The following is a 19006-nucleotide window of genomic DNA, read 5'->3' on the forward strand; positions in this document are numbered from 1 at the left end:
ACCCGCTTCCTTGTTATTTACCAATATCATCTAAAGAACACTGTTTAGATGCTGATGTTAGTTGTCTTGACTGGACAAATTTAAATCATATTCAGACTAAAAAAAAATCAAAAGAATTTTTGACAAAGGTTAAAAGTTTATAGCCTTAAAACTATAACAAATGTGGTGCCCACTACAAACCACATCCTGGCAATTGTCATGTCTCTACAATGAACTACTTGAAATGGTTTTGCTGTGGCTGAGGCAATCATTTCTGAGTTAATAATTAGCTACTATTCCAATCAGGTGTAAATTGTCTTTTTTATACTAGATCACTTTTATGAGGAATATAACAATTTCATTTTTAGCAACTAACATTCAATGTTATAATCATTCATCATTCTATGTAATATAATCAAAATGAGTAGGAAAGTGTGTTTTTTTACTACTGCACGAAACTGTATTGATTTTCAGGCAGCTGAAATTAAATTCAAATGTTACCTGCTTAATGCAGGTGAACATTTATATTAAAAAAATACTTTTTTTAATTTAAAAAAAGGTGAAGTTTCCTGTTATGCTTTTTTGAAAAGTACCTAGAAATAGCACTCCTTTTTTACATAAAGCAGATTTTAATCATGTTGTGGTTGGTTTTTAGATCTAGAATTTATAAGTGTTATCTTAAATTGAAAGACAAATTGAAGTCAGTCAAGGTTTATCTATTATGAAAAGTTATCATAATTATGATAAAATAATTATGTTATTACCCAACTTTTTAATCTCAGCACATTACTAACACTGAAGTGTTTTTTCAATAACCTAGTAAAATTAATGCTTGTCATCATACTTTCTGATTTACAAAGTATTTTTCACATCCTTTACTGCATTAGATCCTAAAAACAACCCTCTACATTAGCATAGTAAATATTTGTAGATTGCTTCCCCAACATCCATTTCCCTCTCTTCTGGCCAAAAAATAACCATGCCATTCTTTGGAGGAATCACCTGTCCCCCAGTCTCAGCCATACAGTTTGGGTGGAGTTAACCCCATCTCTAGTACCAGGAATCGCTTAAGCCACTCAGTGTATTCTATCTTTCAGGCCCCATTTATCAGTTTAGGAATGGTCCCTTAAACCAGTGAAATTATGTCTTGTTTTCTGGGACTTCTAGGAAAGGGAACTTCCTTTTTGTCTCATGGGAACTACTGTAAGGTTCTGAAACTTTTTGGAATAATATGGTATAAGAATGTAAGATCTGGTAAGATCTGGCTGGATGCAGTGGCTCACACCTGTAATACCAGCATGTTGGCAGGCCAAGGCAGGAAGATCCCTTAAAGCCAAGAGTTCAAGACTAGCCTGGACAACATAGTTAGACACCCCCCCCAAAAAAAAATACAAAAATTAGCCAGGCATAATGCCATACGCCTGTAGTCTGAACCACTGGGGAGGCTGAGGAAGGAGGATTGTTTGATCCCAGGAGTTCGAGGTTTCAGTGAGCTATCATCGCACCACTGCATTTCAACCTGGACAAAAGCAAGAGACCACATCTCTTTAAAAAAACAAAAAATGTAAGATCTGAAACCAAAACTGCTACAACCTTAGTTCCACATAAGGAAGGATGGATAAAAGGGAGGGAGAGGGAAGAAGGTCAAGAGCATAGAGGAGAAAGGAAAACAGGAAAGTAAAGAAAGATGACAGAGAAAAAGAGGAGAAAAGAGATGCCCAGGCTAGAGAAGTGCACCTGAGAAGAAAGGGAGGACAGAGACAAGGAATAAGGCAGAGGCAAACAGAGAAAAACAGAGCTCAGGATGCAGCAAATCCAGAGAGTGAAAAAGTTCTTACCAGGCATTGCTTGCACTTCAGGTAAGCTGTAGAATAAATTATCTGTTAAATTGCCTTTTGAAGTTCTCTAACCATTACTCACAGCCCAGAAGCTATTCTGAATGGGGCAGCTGTAGCAAGTCTATGAAGAGACATATTCTTTGCCTTAAAAGACCATCACCTAATAGAATTTATGAATAAAGAAACAGAACTCTTGCTCAGCACAGTGGCTCTGGCCGGGTGCAGTGGCTCACACCTATAATCCCAGCACTTTGGGAGACTGAAGCAAGTGGAACACTCGAGGTCAGGAGTTCAAGACCAGCATGGCCAACATGGTGAAACCCCGTCTCTACCAAAAAATACAAAAAAAAAAAAAAATTAGCCAGGAGTTTTGACACATGCCTGTAGTCCCAATTACTTGGGAGGCTGAGGCACAAGAATTGCCTCAACCTGGGAGTCAGAAGTTGCAGTGAGCTGAGATCGCGTCACTGCACTCCAGCCTGGGCGACAGAAAAAGAAAAAAAGAAAGATAGTTAATGAGACTGAAATACACTAATTTTAGCAATCTGAGTTAACTGTAGTACAACAGGTGAAATCACTGCTACTTTTTTTGCCAAAAACAAATAATCTCATCATTAGCTGTTTATCGAGTACTTATCATAATTCTAATGGTTTACTATCTTTTCTCATCTTCCTTGGCAAACCTAAGGGTTATGAGACATTCCCGGTGGTAACAGTAGTTCTCACATTGATCTCAAAGGATTGGAGAAGCCAATCTTTGACAAAGGCTGGGCTGGGCATTGAGGATACCATGGTAAGCAAAAACATTGTCCCAGCAGTCATAGAATTTAGTCTCAGGGAGAAACAGGGGCAATAAACATAGACACAGACACACACACGCACACCCCAAAAACGACTGACTACATACCTGTGTGTATGTGCATGAGTTTGCCCTCACTGTGCCCTCACTTTGAAGCAGCCCTGCAGTGATTCCACCTTCCCCACCTTTACTCCCAGGGAAATACACACCTTCACATGGTGAACCACTAGTTAGATGCTAGAAGTGAATTAAACTCTACGATACTCATCTAAATAATACAATACTCTTTATACATTAGAGTAAAGCAGCCTAGGTAAAAATCAGGAGACTTAAGTAGAGTCTCAACTCCATGACCTGCTACATAATCTGTGAGTACTGGTGTAAATAAAAACTGTAGGGCCTCCTGTGGAAGTTATTAACAAATTCAAGACAGTGACAGCAGAACATTTAACTAAGCCCAGGGCTACCCGTGACTGCACAGGTTATACACCCATGAAACCTTCATGGCTTCCAAACTTATTGGATGTGCAACTTTTATTCAGTTGCTTATCCTACCTCAGGTTCCTTACAGCTTAAAATCAGAGGAAGAAAAGACTTTCTGCACCCTCCCATAACTAACATCTGTAGTTCTCTATTAAGGAGTGAAACCATTCATTTGAACAGAGTTCTTTTACCTTTTTATAGAAATATTAAAATTCTGACTGTGACTCAAAGCTACTGTTATGTAAAAACCCATACATAGTATTTCATTTTCAACCATATTGATGTTTTTTATTTCTATATACCTCCTTAATTTTGCCTAAGAGGAAAAAATATCCAAAGCAGTGTTCCAAGTTTACTATTTTCCCATGTATGCCTTTTAAATCTGAAATTCCCAACTGGGGTATCTATGTCTAGAAAGTAGTTTTTCCCACAGTAAAATGTCTCCTTGCACAAATCAGATATTTTCTTTTTCTATCATGGAAAAATTATCTATTCAGAATCAACTTCCACATATGGTACAGCATCTGGGTCTGATCCAGTGAAAAGAAGGCAGAATGTCATTTTGACAGTGAGTTAACCCTTTTATTCCCCCAGTTTAGTATTTAGCACAACATAACTGATAACTATGGAAATCAGGAATTCTTTATCTGGGGTCTATAAACAGATTTCTGGGAGTTAATCAACTCAAGTGAAAAAAGAAGTGTATCTTTATTTTCATCAACCTCTAATATTTAGCAATTTATTCTATTATAAATGTAGGTGACAAACCACAAGAGTATTAGCAGTACCTATGACTTGATCACGAATATTATGCATATCTTTGTATCGTATTACAATTACTAGATACCATGAAATACCATTTATGCTCAACATGACTTCAAAATTGTAATAGTGTTATACCCACTATTAGATATTGTGGTTTAATGTGCTAGTAAAAACTATATATTTTTAATAATGCAAAATTGATTTTTCCATTGAATATATTTCAGTATAACTAGCTTCCTTTGTAATCCTAAGTACCTCATTTTATGTGTTCAAAAACACAATTGCAAGGAAAAGTCCAGACTTCACCAGACTACCAAAGGGGTTCATGGCACATAAAAGGTGAAGAAACAAGTCAAAATAAGTTACAGAGTACATGTGAAGCAACTATATCTCTTGTCTTTTAAGAAGCAACAGACACATTCTAGTAAAAACAGCCTGGAAAATTTGAGTTCAACAATGATGTCTACATTACAACAAAATCTTCATGGTCCGTGTATTTTAATATGAAAACAAGTACATGGGCCGGGTGTGGTGGCTCACGCCTGTAATCCCCACACTTTGGGAGGCCGAGGTGGGCAAATCACCTGAGGTCGGGAGTTCGAGACCAGCCTGACCAACATGGAGAAACCCCATCTCTACTAAAAATACAAAATTAGCCGGGCATGGTGGCACATGCCTGTAACCACAGCTACTCAGGAGGCTGATGCAGGAGAATCACTTGAACCTGGGAGGCAGAGGTTGCAGTGAGCTGAGATTGTGCCATTGTACTCCAACCTGGGCAACAAGAGCGAAATTCCATCTCGAAAAAAAAAGAAAAGAAACGAAAAGAAAAGAAACAAGTACATCAAAACGAAACCGTTTTCATTGTTGTTGTGTTGGTTTTTGTATTGTTTTTGTACACGTGACCATAGAATTTGACCTGAAAAGGTATAAACCAGACACAGTTTTTATAACATCATCTGAAATGTTATTTGGATTGTTACCTGGGATGACAGTAGGTTACAATCAATGAACAGTCCTTTCCCAGTTTTGTATTTTTGTATCAATCCAGCCATAATAGCTCCATATGCATACAGGCCAGTGGCAAGATCAGTCATAGCTACTCCTGGGCGAACTGGATCTCCATTCTGATTTGAAGGTTGGGTTGAGAAAGAAGAAATAATTAAACATTAAAAGAATTATATGATTTCTCAAATCTTCTAATGTGAAATAGAAAAAAGAATTGTCTATTAACTATGCAGACACATACACACAAGAAAGTTAATAAAATAAATTGCTATTGTGAATATCTGTTGGTAATAGGAAAATATTTATATTTACTACATACTTCTCAGTGTATTTCTCTCCCCAATGCCTACTAACCAAACTAAAAATAAAAGATTTTTTAGAAACCGATCTGATGTTTCAATGTTTTAAATTCCTTCTTGATATATTTTATCTTGTTTATATTAAAAAAAACTAATTGAATTTAAATGAATTAATTTCTTGGGGAGAAAGAGTTAAAGCAGTGTTTTTCTCCTATTGGGTGAGAGGCTCTCTCACGAAAAAAAAAAAGGAAGGTAAAAAATCTGGTCAAATCTCCTTATAAGCATGCCAATAGCTGGCAAAAATACTAACAGTGTTTGCTTAATAATTTAAAAAAAGACTATTTACCCATAAAAAGCTGTTAGCAGACTGCCCCTGGATTAGGATTTCTATGATAAACAAACTGAGAATCTCAAGATTTATGGGACATGGAGCACGGGGCACAGGGCATGAGCTTTGCAACTATCTGGGTATAAAATGGAGATGTTTCACAGCCTGTAACACTCCCTGCTAATAACTCATGTATTTCATTAAGGACCTCATCTACTGCTTTGGGCCGCAGAGTTTTGTCTATTGCAGTAAGAAAGGATCCAGGGGCCTCTCTCAATGTCCCGGACCTGTCTGCTTTTTCTGAGCCTTTTGATTGCTTGTATTCTTGAAATTATAAGGAAAGCTTAATATTGATTAACATCTCCACTTCATGTCAGTCTGATTTGACAATCCAATCCTTGGCCCATATGTAAAGATGTCAGAACAGTACTTGACACAAAATAAAAATCACCTATCAAAATTATCAACATTGTTATTAGTCATTGATATATCAGATAGTTTCTACTTGTCACTACCTTTAATTCTGCTAAGCCTTAAATCGCACAGAATACCTAAAAAAACTCACATTTCATATTTCATCTGGTTGATGCAGTGATTCAATTACCTCCTTATTAAGTCTAGCTTCTGTTGAATCATTTTCAGAAGTTAACTTGTCCTTTTTTTGTAGCCCATCATAAACCATGTTAATTGTTTTGCAAAAGTACTGTTTTGCAAAATAATGTTTAAAGCAAGTAACTTGAGACTGTATAGTAGCTAAACTTATTTTTCCCTGCTTTTCAACACAATTTCAAGGACGATATTGCCATGAAACTTGGAAATGTCTGGCAGTTTACTATTATTATTGTCAAAAGTTGTACTGTAATGCCTTAAATCAATACACTTAAAATTAAATTTGTCATTAGAATTTAAAATTATTTAATGTCTTAAAAGTGAGAGACAAGTTCAAAGTTACACTGACCCTTGAACAACAAAGTTCTGAACTGCATGGATCCACTTATATGTGGAATTTTTTTTCAATAAAAGTTATACTAAAGGCTGGGCACAGTGGCTCACACCTGTAATCTCAGCACTTTGGGAGGCCAAGGTGGGTGGATCACCTGAAGTCAGGAGTTCGAGACCAGCCTGGCCAACATGGTGAAACCCCATCTCTACTGAAAATACAAAAATTAGCCAGGTGTGGTGGCACATACATGTAATCCCAGCTACTCAGCAGGCTGAGGCAGGAGAACTGCTTGAACCCGGGAGGCGGAGGCTGCAGTGAGCTGAGATCGTGCCACTGCACTCCAGCATGGGTAACAGAACGAGATTCCATCTCAAAAAAAAAAAAAAATACTACCATATGATCCAGCAATTCCACAACTGGGTAAATATCCAAGAAAGAAGAAAATCAATCACGAAGAGATATGTGCACTCCCATGTTTATTGCAGCACTATTGACAACAGCAGAAATATGGAATAAACCCAAGTGTCCATCAATGGATGAATGGATAAAGAAAATGTGTTCACGCACAGTGGCTCATGCCTATAAATCCCAACACTTTGGAGGCCAAGCAGGAGGATCACTTGAGGCCGCGAGTTCAAGATCAGCCTGGGTGACAGAGTAAGACCCTATGTCTACCAAAAAATACAAAAATTAGCTGGGCATGGTGACACACACCTCTAGTACCAGCTACTTGGGCGTCTGAGGTGCAAAGATCACTTGAGTGCAGGAGTTCCAGGCTGGAATGAGCTATGATCATGCCATTGCACTCCAATCTCGGCAAAAGACTGAGACCCTCTATATATATATATGTCACGTTGCAGTTGTTTTTGAAATATATATATATATATATATATATATATATATAGAGAGAGAGAGAGAGAGAGAGAGAGAGAGAGAGAGAGAGAGGAATATTATTCAGCCATAAAAAATTAGCAGGGCAAAGAATAAATTCCTGTCATTTGCAACAATATGGATGTCACTGGAGGACATTAAGTGAAAGAAGCCAAGCACAGAAAGACAAATATCACATATTCTGACTCAGATGTGGAAGCTAACAAAGTAGATCTCATGAAGATAGAGGGCAGACTGCTGGTTACAAGAGGCTGGGAAGGGTAGGGGGAGGAGAGATGAAGAGAGGTTGATTAGTGGGTACAAACACACACTTAGATGGAAGAAATAAGAATTGTTGTTCAGTAGATCAGTAGGGTGACTATAGCTAACATCAAAAGGCTGTACATTTCAAAATAGTTAGCAGGGAATAATTTGAATGTCCCTAGAACAGAGAAATGGTAAATATTTAAGGTGATGATGGGTATATCAACAGCCCTGATCTGATTATATTAATGTATGGAATGATCACATGAACCCTGAAAACATGTACACCTATTATGTATCGATTTTTAAAAAGCTAAAAAAAAAAATGAAACTTCTCAACCTAATAAAGGGCATCTATTAAAAATCATAACCCGGATCACACTTAAAGGTAAAGAACTGAATGTTTTCCCCTAAAATCAAGAACAAGACAAGAGGCCAGGCACGAATTCTCATTCCTATAATCCCACATTTTGGGAGATTAAAGGGAGGATCACTTAAGCTCAGGAATTGGAGCCCAGACTGTGCAACATAGTGAGACCCCCGCCTATATATTTTACAAAAGAAAAAAGTTTTAACTAATTATTTTTTAAAAGAATAAGACAAGGATGTCCACTCTAACCACTTCAATTCAACATTACACTGGAGATTTTAGCCAGTGCAGTTAGGGTACAAAAAGAAATAAAATGAATTTAGATTGCAAATAAAGAAGTAAAACTATCTCATTTGCAGATGACCCAGTCTTATATATCAAAAGTCCTAAGGAATCCACTAAAAAACTCTTAGAACTAGTAATCGAGTTAAGCAAGATTGCAAGATAAAAGCCAATATACAAACATCAGTTGTATTCTACACACTAGCAATAAACAAACAAAAAATGAAATAAAGAAAACAATTCAATTTATAATAGAACAAAAAAGAATAAAATACTTAGAAATAAATTTAACAAAAGAAGTACAAACTTATACTCTTAAAATAATAAAATATTGTTGAAAGAAATTAAGACAAAAATAAACCAAAAGACATCTCACAGTCATGGAGCAGAAGAATTAATATTGTTAATATGGCAATGCTTCCCACACTCCTCTGCATATTCAAGGCAATTCTACCTACCAAAATCCTAGATACCTTTTTTGCAGAAATAAAATCTGATCCTAAAAATTCATATGGAAATACCATAAACAAAGAATAACCAATCTAGAAAAAGATCAAGTTAGAGGACTCATAACTTCCAATTTCAAAACTTACTACAAAGCTAGTGTAATAAAGGCACCATGGTACTGGTGGAAGACAGACATATAAACAATAAAAATTCTCACATTTACATCCAATTACTTTTTGACAAGTATGCCAACACAATTCAATTGGAAGAGTCTTTACAAAAAATGGTGAAAATAATAAAGTTGGATCCCCTCCTTGTAGTACATACAAAAATTGACTCTAAATGGACCAAAAATCTAAACTTAAGAGCTACAACTATATAACAGAAGAAAATATAGGAGTAAATCTTTACGATATTGGATTTGGCAACAATTTCTTTGATATGACATCAAAAGCACTAGCAACAAAAGAAAAAATAGATAAATTGGACATAATTGAAATTAAAAATATGTGTTTCAAAGGACACCACCAAGAAAGTGAAAGGACAACCCAAAGAATGAGAAAGTTTAGCAAATCATGTACTTGATAAGAAATTTGTACAGAATTTCTTTTTTTTTTTTTTTTTTTTTTTTTTTTGAGAAAGGGTCTTGCTCCATCACCCAGGCTGAAATCCAATGGCATAATCTTGGCTCACTGCAACCTCCACCTCCTCGGTTCATGACATTCTCCTATCTCAGCCTCCCGTGTAGCTGGGACCACAGGCGCACACCACCATGCCCAGCTAATTTTTCTATTTTTGTAGAGACAGGGTCTCCCCACGTTGCCCAGGCTGGTCTTGAATTCCTGGGCTCAAGCAATCCACTGTGCTGGGATTAAAGGCATGAGTGATCACACCCAGCCCAGAATTTTTAAAGAACACTTACAACACAAAAATAACAAGAAAAATGGGCAAAAGATCTCAATAGACATTTCTCCAAAGAAAATTTACAAATGGCCATTAAACACATGTAAAGATGCTTAACATCATTAGCCATCAGAGAAATGCAAATGAAAACCACAGTGAGTCTACACCTCAACAATAAAAAGACAAATAATCCCATTTTTTTAAAATGGGTAGGTCAGGCGCAGTGGTTCATACCTGTGATCCCAGCACTTTGGGAGGCTGAAGCCAGAGGACTCCTTGAGCTCAGGAGTTTGAAACCAGCCTAGGCAAAAAAAGCAAGTCCACATCTCTACGATAAATACAAAAATTAGCCAGATGTAGTGGTGCACACCTGTGGTCCCAGCTACTAGGGACACTGAGGCAAAAGGATTGCTTGAACCCGGGAGATGGATGTTGCAGTGAGCTGAGATTCCACCACTGCACTCTAGCCTGGGTAACAGAGCGAGACTCTGTCTCAAAAATAAAAAATAAAGAGGCTGAGGCAGGAGAATGGCGTGAACCTGAGAGGCGGAGCTTGCAGTGAGCCGAGATTGCGCCACTGCACTCCAGCCTGGGCGACAGAGCGAGACTCTGTCTCAAAAAAATAAATAAATAAATAAAAGATAAAAAATAAAATAAAAAATAAAAAACTAAAAATTGAAGTTAAATGGGCAGAGGTTTTAAAGACACATTTCTCCAAAGAACGTAAATACAAATGACCAATAGGCACATGAAAAGATATTCAACATCATTAGTTGTCAGAGAAATGTAAATTAAAACCACAATGAAATACTACTTCACACTCACAAGGATGACTATCATAAAAAAAGGGAGATAATAACAACTGTCAAGAAGGATGTGAAGAAATGGAGCCTTCATGTACTATTGGTGGGACTGTGAATTACAGTAGTCACTGTGATAAACAGTCTGGCGATTCCTCAAAAAGTTAAATACAGAGTTACCATATGACCCAGCAATTTCACTACTAGGTATATACCCAAGAATACGAAAGCATGGGCTGGGCGCATTGGCTCATGCCTGTAATCCCAGCACTTTGGGAGCCTGAGGCGGGCGGATCACGAGGTCAGGAGTTCAAGACTAGTCTGGCTAACATGGTGAAAACCCATCTCCCCTAAAAATACAAAAATTAGCCGGGCATGGTGGTGCACGCCTGTAATCCCAACTACTCAGGAGTCTGAGGCTTGAACCCGGGAGGCAGAAGTTGCAGTGGGCCAAGATTGCACCACTGCACTCCAACCTAGGGGACAGAGCAAGACTCCAACTCGAAAAAAAAAAAAAATTTAAAACAAGAAAATGAAAGCTTGTGTCCTCACAAAAAGCTTAGACACAAATTTTTATAGCAGCATTATTATAATAGCCTAAGAATAGAAATAACCCAAATGTCCATCAAATGATAACAGATAACGTGTGGACTAGCCACACGGTGGGATATTTTAGGCAACAAAAAAGAAACAAACTACTCTACTAATACAATACGGTGGGATATTTTAGGCAACAAAAAAGAAACAAATTATTCTACTAATACATGGAAGCACTTTAACAAATATTATGCTAAATGAGAGAAGGCAGTCACAAAAGGCTGCATATTATATAATTCCATTTACGTGAACTGTCCAGAACAGGCAAATCCATAGAGACAGAAGGTAGATTAGCCAGGGGCTGGGAGGAGGCAGGAGTAGGGAATGACCACAAATAGGTAAGAGGTTTCTTTACGGGGTGATGAAAACGTTCTAAAATTGACTGTTGTAAGGTTGCAAAACCTGTGAAGTATACTAAAAGCCACTGAATTGTACACTTTAAATAGATGAGTTGTATAGTATACGGATTATATCCATAAAGCTGTTGTATTTTTAAACTCCATAATTCTGATAATTAAATGAAGCAGAAAAAACAAAGTTTAAAAAAAATCTTTAAAGACCTGTTTAAAATCATGTATTTAGTAAAAATTCTAGAAGTTTTCTTTCATTCAAGGCTATTGTGTTATTTCATTTACTTATTTCAATGAAGTTTTATTTCATTCAAGGGTAACAATAACTAAAGAAGGGGTACCATTCACTCCTTAGTACAATTCCGAGGTGGCTATGCTCATACTGTGAAAATGTCTTATAAATATATTCCTGTCATTGAAAAGTTGTCAGAATGCCAGAGAAATAAGAAAGCAAAAATAAATTACCATTTAGTGAGTAGAAATTCCCACAGAGAACGACACTGTGGCTGTAAAGTGCCTAAGTATTCCCAGGTGCAATAAGACAAAATCAGAGAAGGGGCTATGTATCTACAAGGTACAACCCCCTTACACATCTGGAACTCCACAGAGCCCTGCTGCTACGGCAGTACAAAACAATGTCTCCCTTCTCCTTAACTCTGGGATGAATGGGGTGGTATTGTCTCTATCATGGGTAAAGGGATTCATTACTCAAATCTTTAGTAAAAATACATCGAAAAAAATGGGTAATTGACAAACCTTGTTAAGCAATATGCCTGAGAATCTCACCATAATTTATTAGAAGTGGACTTAAACTCATATATAGACTTTTAAACATCAAGTAATATTTTATTTTATTAAATTATAGCTCTAGAAATTGATAGTACAATTTTTATTTTGTTCATGGTCACTTAGAAACAGTTTTAAATGTATTTAGCTCTTTTAACGAATTAATGTAACCCTTTTGTCAGAGAGATTTATGATAATTTTGCTGTAAAAGTAACAGATATGACTGTCATCAATAAAGACAAGAAAGGGAAGAGTCTCTAGTGAACACAAGACATACAATTATAGTGTGAGGACAAAGTACTAAATAAAAATATTAAAAGTCTTCTGATTATTAACTTTCCATATGTATTCATGTATTTCTCTATTTTCACTGTTCCCAATGTTATTTTCTTTTCTTTTCTTCTTTTTTTTTTTTGGTTTTTTGTTTGTTTGTTTTTGTTTTTTTAGATGGAGTCTTGCTCCGTCTCCCAGGCTGCAGTGCAGCGGCACGATCTCGGCTCCCTGCAACCTCCACCTCCTGGCTTCAAGTGATTCTTCTGCCTCAGCCTCCCGAGTAGCTTGGGACTACAAATGCGTGCCACCATGCCTAGCTAACTTTTGTATTTTTAGTAGAGATGGGGTTCCACCATATCGGCCAAGTTGGTCTCAAACTCCTGACCTCGTGATCTGCTCGCCTTGGCCTCCCAAAGTGCTGGGATTATAGACGTGAGCCATCATGCCCAGCCCCCAGCGGGTTATTTTCTTATACTCTGTCATCCCCCATTCATTCATGTATTCAAAAACTCACTAAAAGTAAAAGCTGGCCATTAGTGGAAAAACCACTCAAATCTGAATAAGGTGCAGTTTAGATAAAAGAATTGTATCAATGATAATTTCTTAGTTTTGATCATAGCTCTACAGTTTTGAAAACGTTAACGTTAAAGCAAATGGAGTGAAGAGTATAGGCACTCTACTATTTGTGCAACTTTTTTGATAGGTATAAAACTATTTTAGGCCAGGCGCAGTGGCTCACACCTGTAATCCCAGCACTTTGGGAGGCCGAGGCAGGCGGATCACCTGAGGTCAGGAGTTCCAGACCAGCCTGATCAACATGGAGAAACTCCCTCTCTACTAAAAATACAAAATTAGCTGGGCATGGTGGCAAGCACCTGTAATCCCAGCTACTCAGGAGGCTGAGGCAGGAGAATCACTTGAATCCGGGAGGCAGAGGTTGCAGTGAGCCAAGATCGTGCCATTGAACTCCAGCCTTGGCAACAAGAGCAAAACTCATCTCAAAAAAAAAAAAAAAGAAAGAAAAGAAAAAGAAAAAAAGAAACTATTTCAAAATTAAAAAGTTAAAAAATAAAACCTGAAATTCCTTCTTTAAAAATTGATCATTTTGAAATGGCAATTTTTGTATTTTTAGTAGAGACGGGGTTTCATCATGTTGGCCTGGTCTCGATCTCATGGCTTAAAGTGATCTGCCTGTCTCAACATCCCAAAGTGCTGGCATTACAGGCCTGAGTCACTGCACCCAGCCAAAGGTTTTTTGTTTGTTTGTTTCCTTTACATCCCGATCTCTTAAATTACAAAATTAAGTATTTTAACAGATTACTTACATACACAATTTAACAATTTTTAAAATTTTTATTCATTTCTCTATGCTCTTCCCACTACATTCAGAGCTTGCCAAATGAAATAAGGAAAGAAAAAAGAAAGAAATGAGAGAAGGAAGAAAAGGAGGGGGGAGAGAGGGACAGCGTGAAAAAAAATCATGTGTTTTTCTAAGTTTCTAAAATCTTGTTTTGTTAAAAAGTACATCGAAGCTGTAAATCAATTTGGGCATATGTTCAATAAAGAAGCATGAATTTGAAAAGTCGCCAAGCATTTTTCTCTTGTTACATTACTCAACCTAATTACTTCATAAAACAACAAAAGTGTTAAAACTTTTTTTAAGTAGTTGGCTTCATTTCTAAAATAAAAAATCATTCTTAAATGTATCTGTGTCCCTATGTTATATCTTTATTTCATACTGAGTCATTCATTATACTAATGTAATGTACAGAAATTTTTTTTGTATCCTGGGGCACACAAAATTTTTAATAAACTACTTTCTAAGATATAAATTTTTCTAGCATTTACTAACCGCACAACCTTTGGAGAAGTTCTTGGCCTTTCTTAGTTTTTTTCTCAGTTGTCAAATATGGGTAATGACAAAATCTACTTCAGTATTTGGTATGAGAATTAAGTAAGAAAAGGTGTATAAAAGCACTTGATGAAGGTAAAAGGCTGCACAAATGAGACTTTTTATAAGATATTTGGTGTGATGATGGGACACCCATCAGAATGACTTCACAATAGTACAGGGCAGAGAGACGAGATGAGAATCTCAATCAAGGACAAGTGGAGGCCATGGATTCAAGAGATACTTAGAAACTTGAATTCAGAGACTTTGATTATTGATCAGTTGGGGAGAGTAAAAAATGAAATAAATTTGGGGAAACAATCAACAGGAAATTAAGTTTTTTAATATGAAGGTAGCATTTTCATTGTTAAAACCACTATTCTCATGACTTGTAGCCCTAACTAGTAGGAAAACTGTCTTTAGTGGAATTGCAAGCATAGAGAACAAAGAATGGAATATTCAGATCAAATGAGGGTTTCCGTGCACACAGAACACAAGTCCTCACAGTCACTGCATTCACACTTCATGGGCACAGACTCTGCAACTACACAGCATCTGAACCTTCTGTTCCAAACACACACTCTACTTGAACCACTAATTGATACTAAAAATATGCTTACAGACATTCACATACCAATTTCCACAAACTAACATTCCCCTACTTGAAGGAAATTCCATTTACTAACTGAAAACACTGAACTCCACTCCTTCCACTGCCTCATCTATAAACAGGCATAACAAAGTCTATTACTTATGTACCTCAGTAACACTATGGAGTCCTCCGGTCTAAATCACACCATGTTAGAACTTGAAAGGATCCTGTAGTTCAATCCTCTTATCAGTAGAGGTAAACAAGCAGGAAAGTACACGAGTTGTTTAGAGATCAGTGTCTACTAATTCCTGACAAACACAGCCCTAATAAGACAGAGAAAAGAGTCTTAACACTACAAAGCACTAAATTTAGGCTATAAGTGGTGACCGATCCCAACAAGAGAAAGGTCTTTACATTGCAGACTAGAACAGGAAGATCATTTTTCTTCAATACACCCTGAAAGACTTGAAGCTCCCAGCTCATTCCTCACCCGTACACCTCCAGCTAAACCTCAACAAACCACAAACCAGAAAGAAAAAAAAAAATGACAAATTGAGACCCCAGAAGAAAGGAAGAAAAAAGAAGGACTGACGGGAAGGGGGAAAGAAGAAAGCAAAAACTCTCTCTGATCTTCATCGCAGGTGGACTCACCATATTAGCCAGACAACTCAAGGGAAAATGTAACAAAGTGATTTGTGTCATTCTCTGGATCCCTTGTTAAGTGCCTGATTACCTAATATTATTAATGTCTTTGTAATACTATACTAAAATTTTCTGCCCTTCCAAACATGAAAAGTATGAACTTATAGATCATAATATCATATAGTCAAATTTTAGCATCTAACTTACTCTACACAAGGCTTACAAGCAAGCAATCCTTGTTACAGATGAGGAGCTAAGGAGTCAGTTTAAATAAATAATGTGAGATGTTAAGTAGCAAAGTCAAGATGAGACCCCAAATCAATTTATCCAAAAACTGCTGCCTATACCACATTGCTGGATTCAGATGCCTTCCTCAGGGCTTCATGATCAGGTTTGAATTAAATATTTTGTATTTAGTAAACTAATAAGAAGCTATATTCAGATCTCTTTCACATCTGTAACATGTATGCTTCCAACATCATGTTTTTCAAAGTGCTTTAACACATGTTGTCACATTTAACACTAAAAGATAATTTTATAAGTGCCAATATTATCATTATTTTACAATTCATGAAAGAAATATTTAGGCTGGGCACTGTGGCTCATGTCTGTAATCCCAACATTCTGGGAGGCCAAGATAGGCAGATCACTTAAAGTCAGGAGTTCAAGACCAGCCTAGCCAACATGGTGAAACCCCATCTCTTCTAAAAATACAAAAATTAGCCAGATGTGGTGGCACGCACCCGTGATCTCAGCTACTGGGGAGGCTGAGGCAGCAGAATCGCCTGAAAACAGGAGGCAGAGTTTGCAGTGAGCTGAGATGGCACCACGGCACTTCAGCCTGGATAACAGAGCAAGACTGTGTCTCAAAACAAAGAAATATTTAGACAACAAATTAACTTGTCAAAGTCAGAGGGAGTAAATGATACAACTAGAACTCAGGAATTCTGATCCAAAAGCTTCTGTTCTTTTTGCTACCATCTTTTCTCCATATATTATTTTATTATACATCAATATTCCTCATCTTTCCTTTTCACACAATCACTAAACAGCAAAAATTTTAAATGTGTGAGTTAATTTGTCATTTCTACAACTGCAGTCAAGAAATAATAGGCCCTAATATGGTATGGCTTGTTCTTTTTTTTTTTTTTTTTTTTTTTTTTTGAGACAGAGTCTTGCTCTGTCGCCCAGGCTGGAGTGCAGTGGCATGATCTTGGCTCACTGCAAGCTCTACCTCCAGGGTTCACGCCATTCTCCTGCCTCAGCCTCCCGAGTAGCTGGGACTATAGGCGCCCACCACCACACCCAGCTAATTTTTTTTCTTGTATTTTCAGTAGAGACAGGGTTTCACTGTGTTAGCCAGGATGGTCTCGATCTCCTGACCTCGTGATTTGCCTGCCTCGGCCTCCCAAAGTGCTGGGACTACAGGCGTGAGCCACCATGCCCAGCCAGTATGTCTTGTTCTTTGCAACTCAAGTGAACTGCAAACAATCTAATGTACCTACAGAGAAACATGCTTTTACCACTCAGAGATCAGGCAGGATGGGCGCGTTAAGGGAGGTATGGCCATAGATGCTTTTACCATCTGAACAATGTAAACCAAAACTTTTTTCAGAAAATAATTGAAAGAATCAATTCACTGGCAGCCTACATTGAACAATACACAAAACCACAAATTTCCGAAAATGCCTTAATACTTCAATCACACTATTTTCTTGTCTACTGACTGAAAACCATCTCAATCATTTTTACTAAGCTCCCACAGTGAGATGCCCAAAATATCATCTAGCTGGCTGCCCTCATGAGTTTAAATAGAGTAAGACTGGGAGAAAATGAAATGGAAGGTTGGGGAATTGTGATATTTTAAGGAATAGATTAAGAAATAATTTCAAAAATTATTTTATATCTTTCCATGCTGCTCTTCAAGAAAAGTTTCTTAGTTACAGTTTCTGTGCTACAGCTTTCTGCACTGATGGATCAGAGGGTAGAAAGAATAAATGTAAAAGCCAATGGCTGCAACTTCTGAAACAAAACATTTATATCCACTAAGATCTGTGTAGAAACAATCTTGCATTTAATAGGCATCCTCTGAACTCATTCGTAAAAAACTTTTAAAGAGACATTTGGTCTAACTCCCTGCCTTTAGGTAGGTAAATTTCTAAGTCATCTAGGAGAGATGCTCATACCTCTCTTTAAATATCTCCGGAGGACCAAGAAGAGTTACCGAGTGTCTATTACATGCCAGGCAAGCGCTACAATGGGGAAAGGAGCTAGCATTGTTTCCTCTGTTTGTCTACACATTATCTCATTGAATCTTAGTACATGTGTTGGGATACATGTTAGTATTCTCACTTTTACAAATGAAAAAATAATGAGGCTGAGAGACGTTAACTGGGACTAAGATTCCAAGCCAGGACTGTCTGAAGGCCCAAGATCTTTCTACTTCATCATGCTAATAGAAACTGCGTGACCTGGACCCATTTCTTTATCTATTGGAAGATTCATTGCCCTAGTGGTCAAAGAGCTCTTCATTAGGTAACTAAAACCTCTTCTCTGATATGAGCTAATATTCTCTTATTCATCGTTCTATGAATAATAACAATAACTGCTCCACATCTTCCCCCATAAAAATAGATTAAAACAGACATAAAATCATTTATTTGCCTTATCCAAGGCAAAAACTCCAGTCCCTACAGACACTGGAGAAAGTCTACTTTATATCCCTGAAATCATTTTGGCCATTTTTCTTCTCCAATTATAACAACTTTTTCAAAGCATTATGACCCAAATGAACACAACACTCTGAAAAGTAACTGAGATAGAAAAAATAAGTGGAGGTGGGGCTCCTTTCTTTAATAAAATTCAGAAAGTAAAAATAGGCCAGGCACGGTGGCTCACACCTGTAATCCCAGCACTTTGGGAGGCCAAGGTGGGTGGATCACCTGAGGTCAGGAGTTCGAGACCAGCCTGGCCAACTGAAAATACAAAAATTAGCCGGGCATGGTGGCACGCACCTGTAGTCCCAGCTACTCGAGAGGCTGAGGCATGAGACTCCCTTGAACCCAGAAGGCAGAGGTTGCAGTAAGCCGAGATCACTCCATTGCACTCCAGCCTGGGCAACAGAGTGAGACACCATCTCAAAACAAAACAAAACAAAAGGTTTTTAATCCCTACCTCAAAGCTGAATATTTTTTCCAAACATTTGTACTGTATTTTTCCAAATATTCACAACCCAGAAATTCTCAGTTCACATTATCTGAGTACAAGGTTTTATCTATTAAGAAAGGCTCTCCTTTTAAGCGTGTAGCTTAAAGAACTCTAGAAGGAATCAAGTGCCATAGCTATGGCTACCATGTAGCAGCTTCTTATTATCAAACTGAAGCTGAATCTTTCCTAGAACAATTAAAGATTCCAAATTCATATACAGCAAATAATCAATAAGCACCAACTCCATGGTGGGTCTATGTTATATTCTAGATATACAAAAGGAATGTCCC

The 19006-nt window shown here is 37.3% G+C and overlaps 1 protein-coding gene across 2 annotated transcripts in view; it reads right to left on the minus strand.

Moving 5' to 3' along the window:
- Nucleotides 1-19006, minus strand: part of SUGCT (succinyl-CoA:glutarate-CoA transferase) — a 746309-nt gene that overhangs the window by 601038 nt on the left and 126265 nt on the right. For both annotated transcript variants that reach the window (XM_003268972.3, XM_012496977.2), the window contains exon 8: nucleotides 4848-4991. In XM_003268972.3, coding sequence (XP_003269020.2) covers nucleotides 4848-4991 — 144 coding nt within the window. The remainder of the gene's footprint in view (nucleotides 1-4847; nucleotides 4992-19006) is intronic.

Source organism: Nomascus leucogenys, chromosome 17, assembly GCF_006542625.1.
Source record: "Nomascus leucogenys isolate Asia chromosome 17, Asia_NLE_v1, whole genome shotgun sequence".
NCBI classification, from domain to species: domain Eukaryota; kingdom Metazoa; phylum Chordata; class Mammalia; order Primates; family Hylobatidae; genus Nomascus; species Nomascus leucogenys.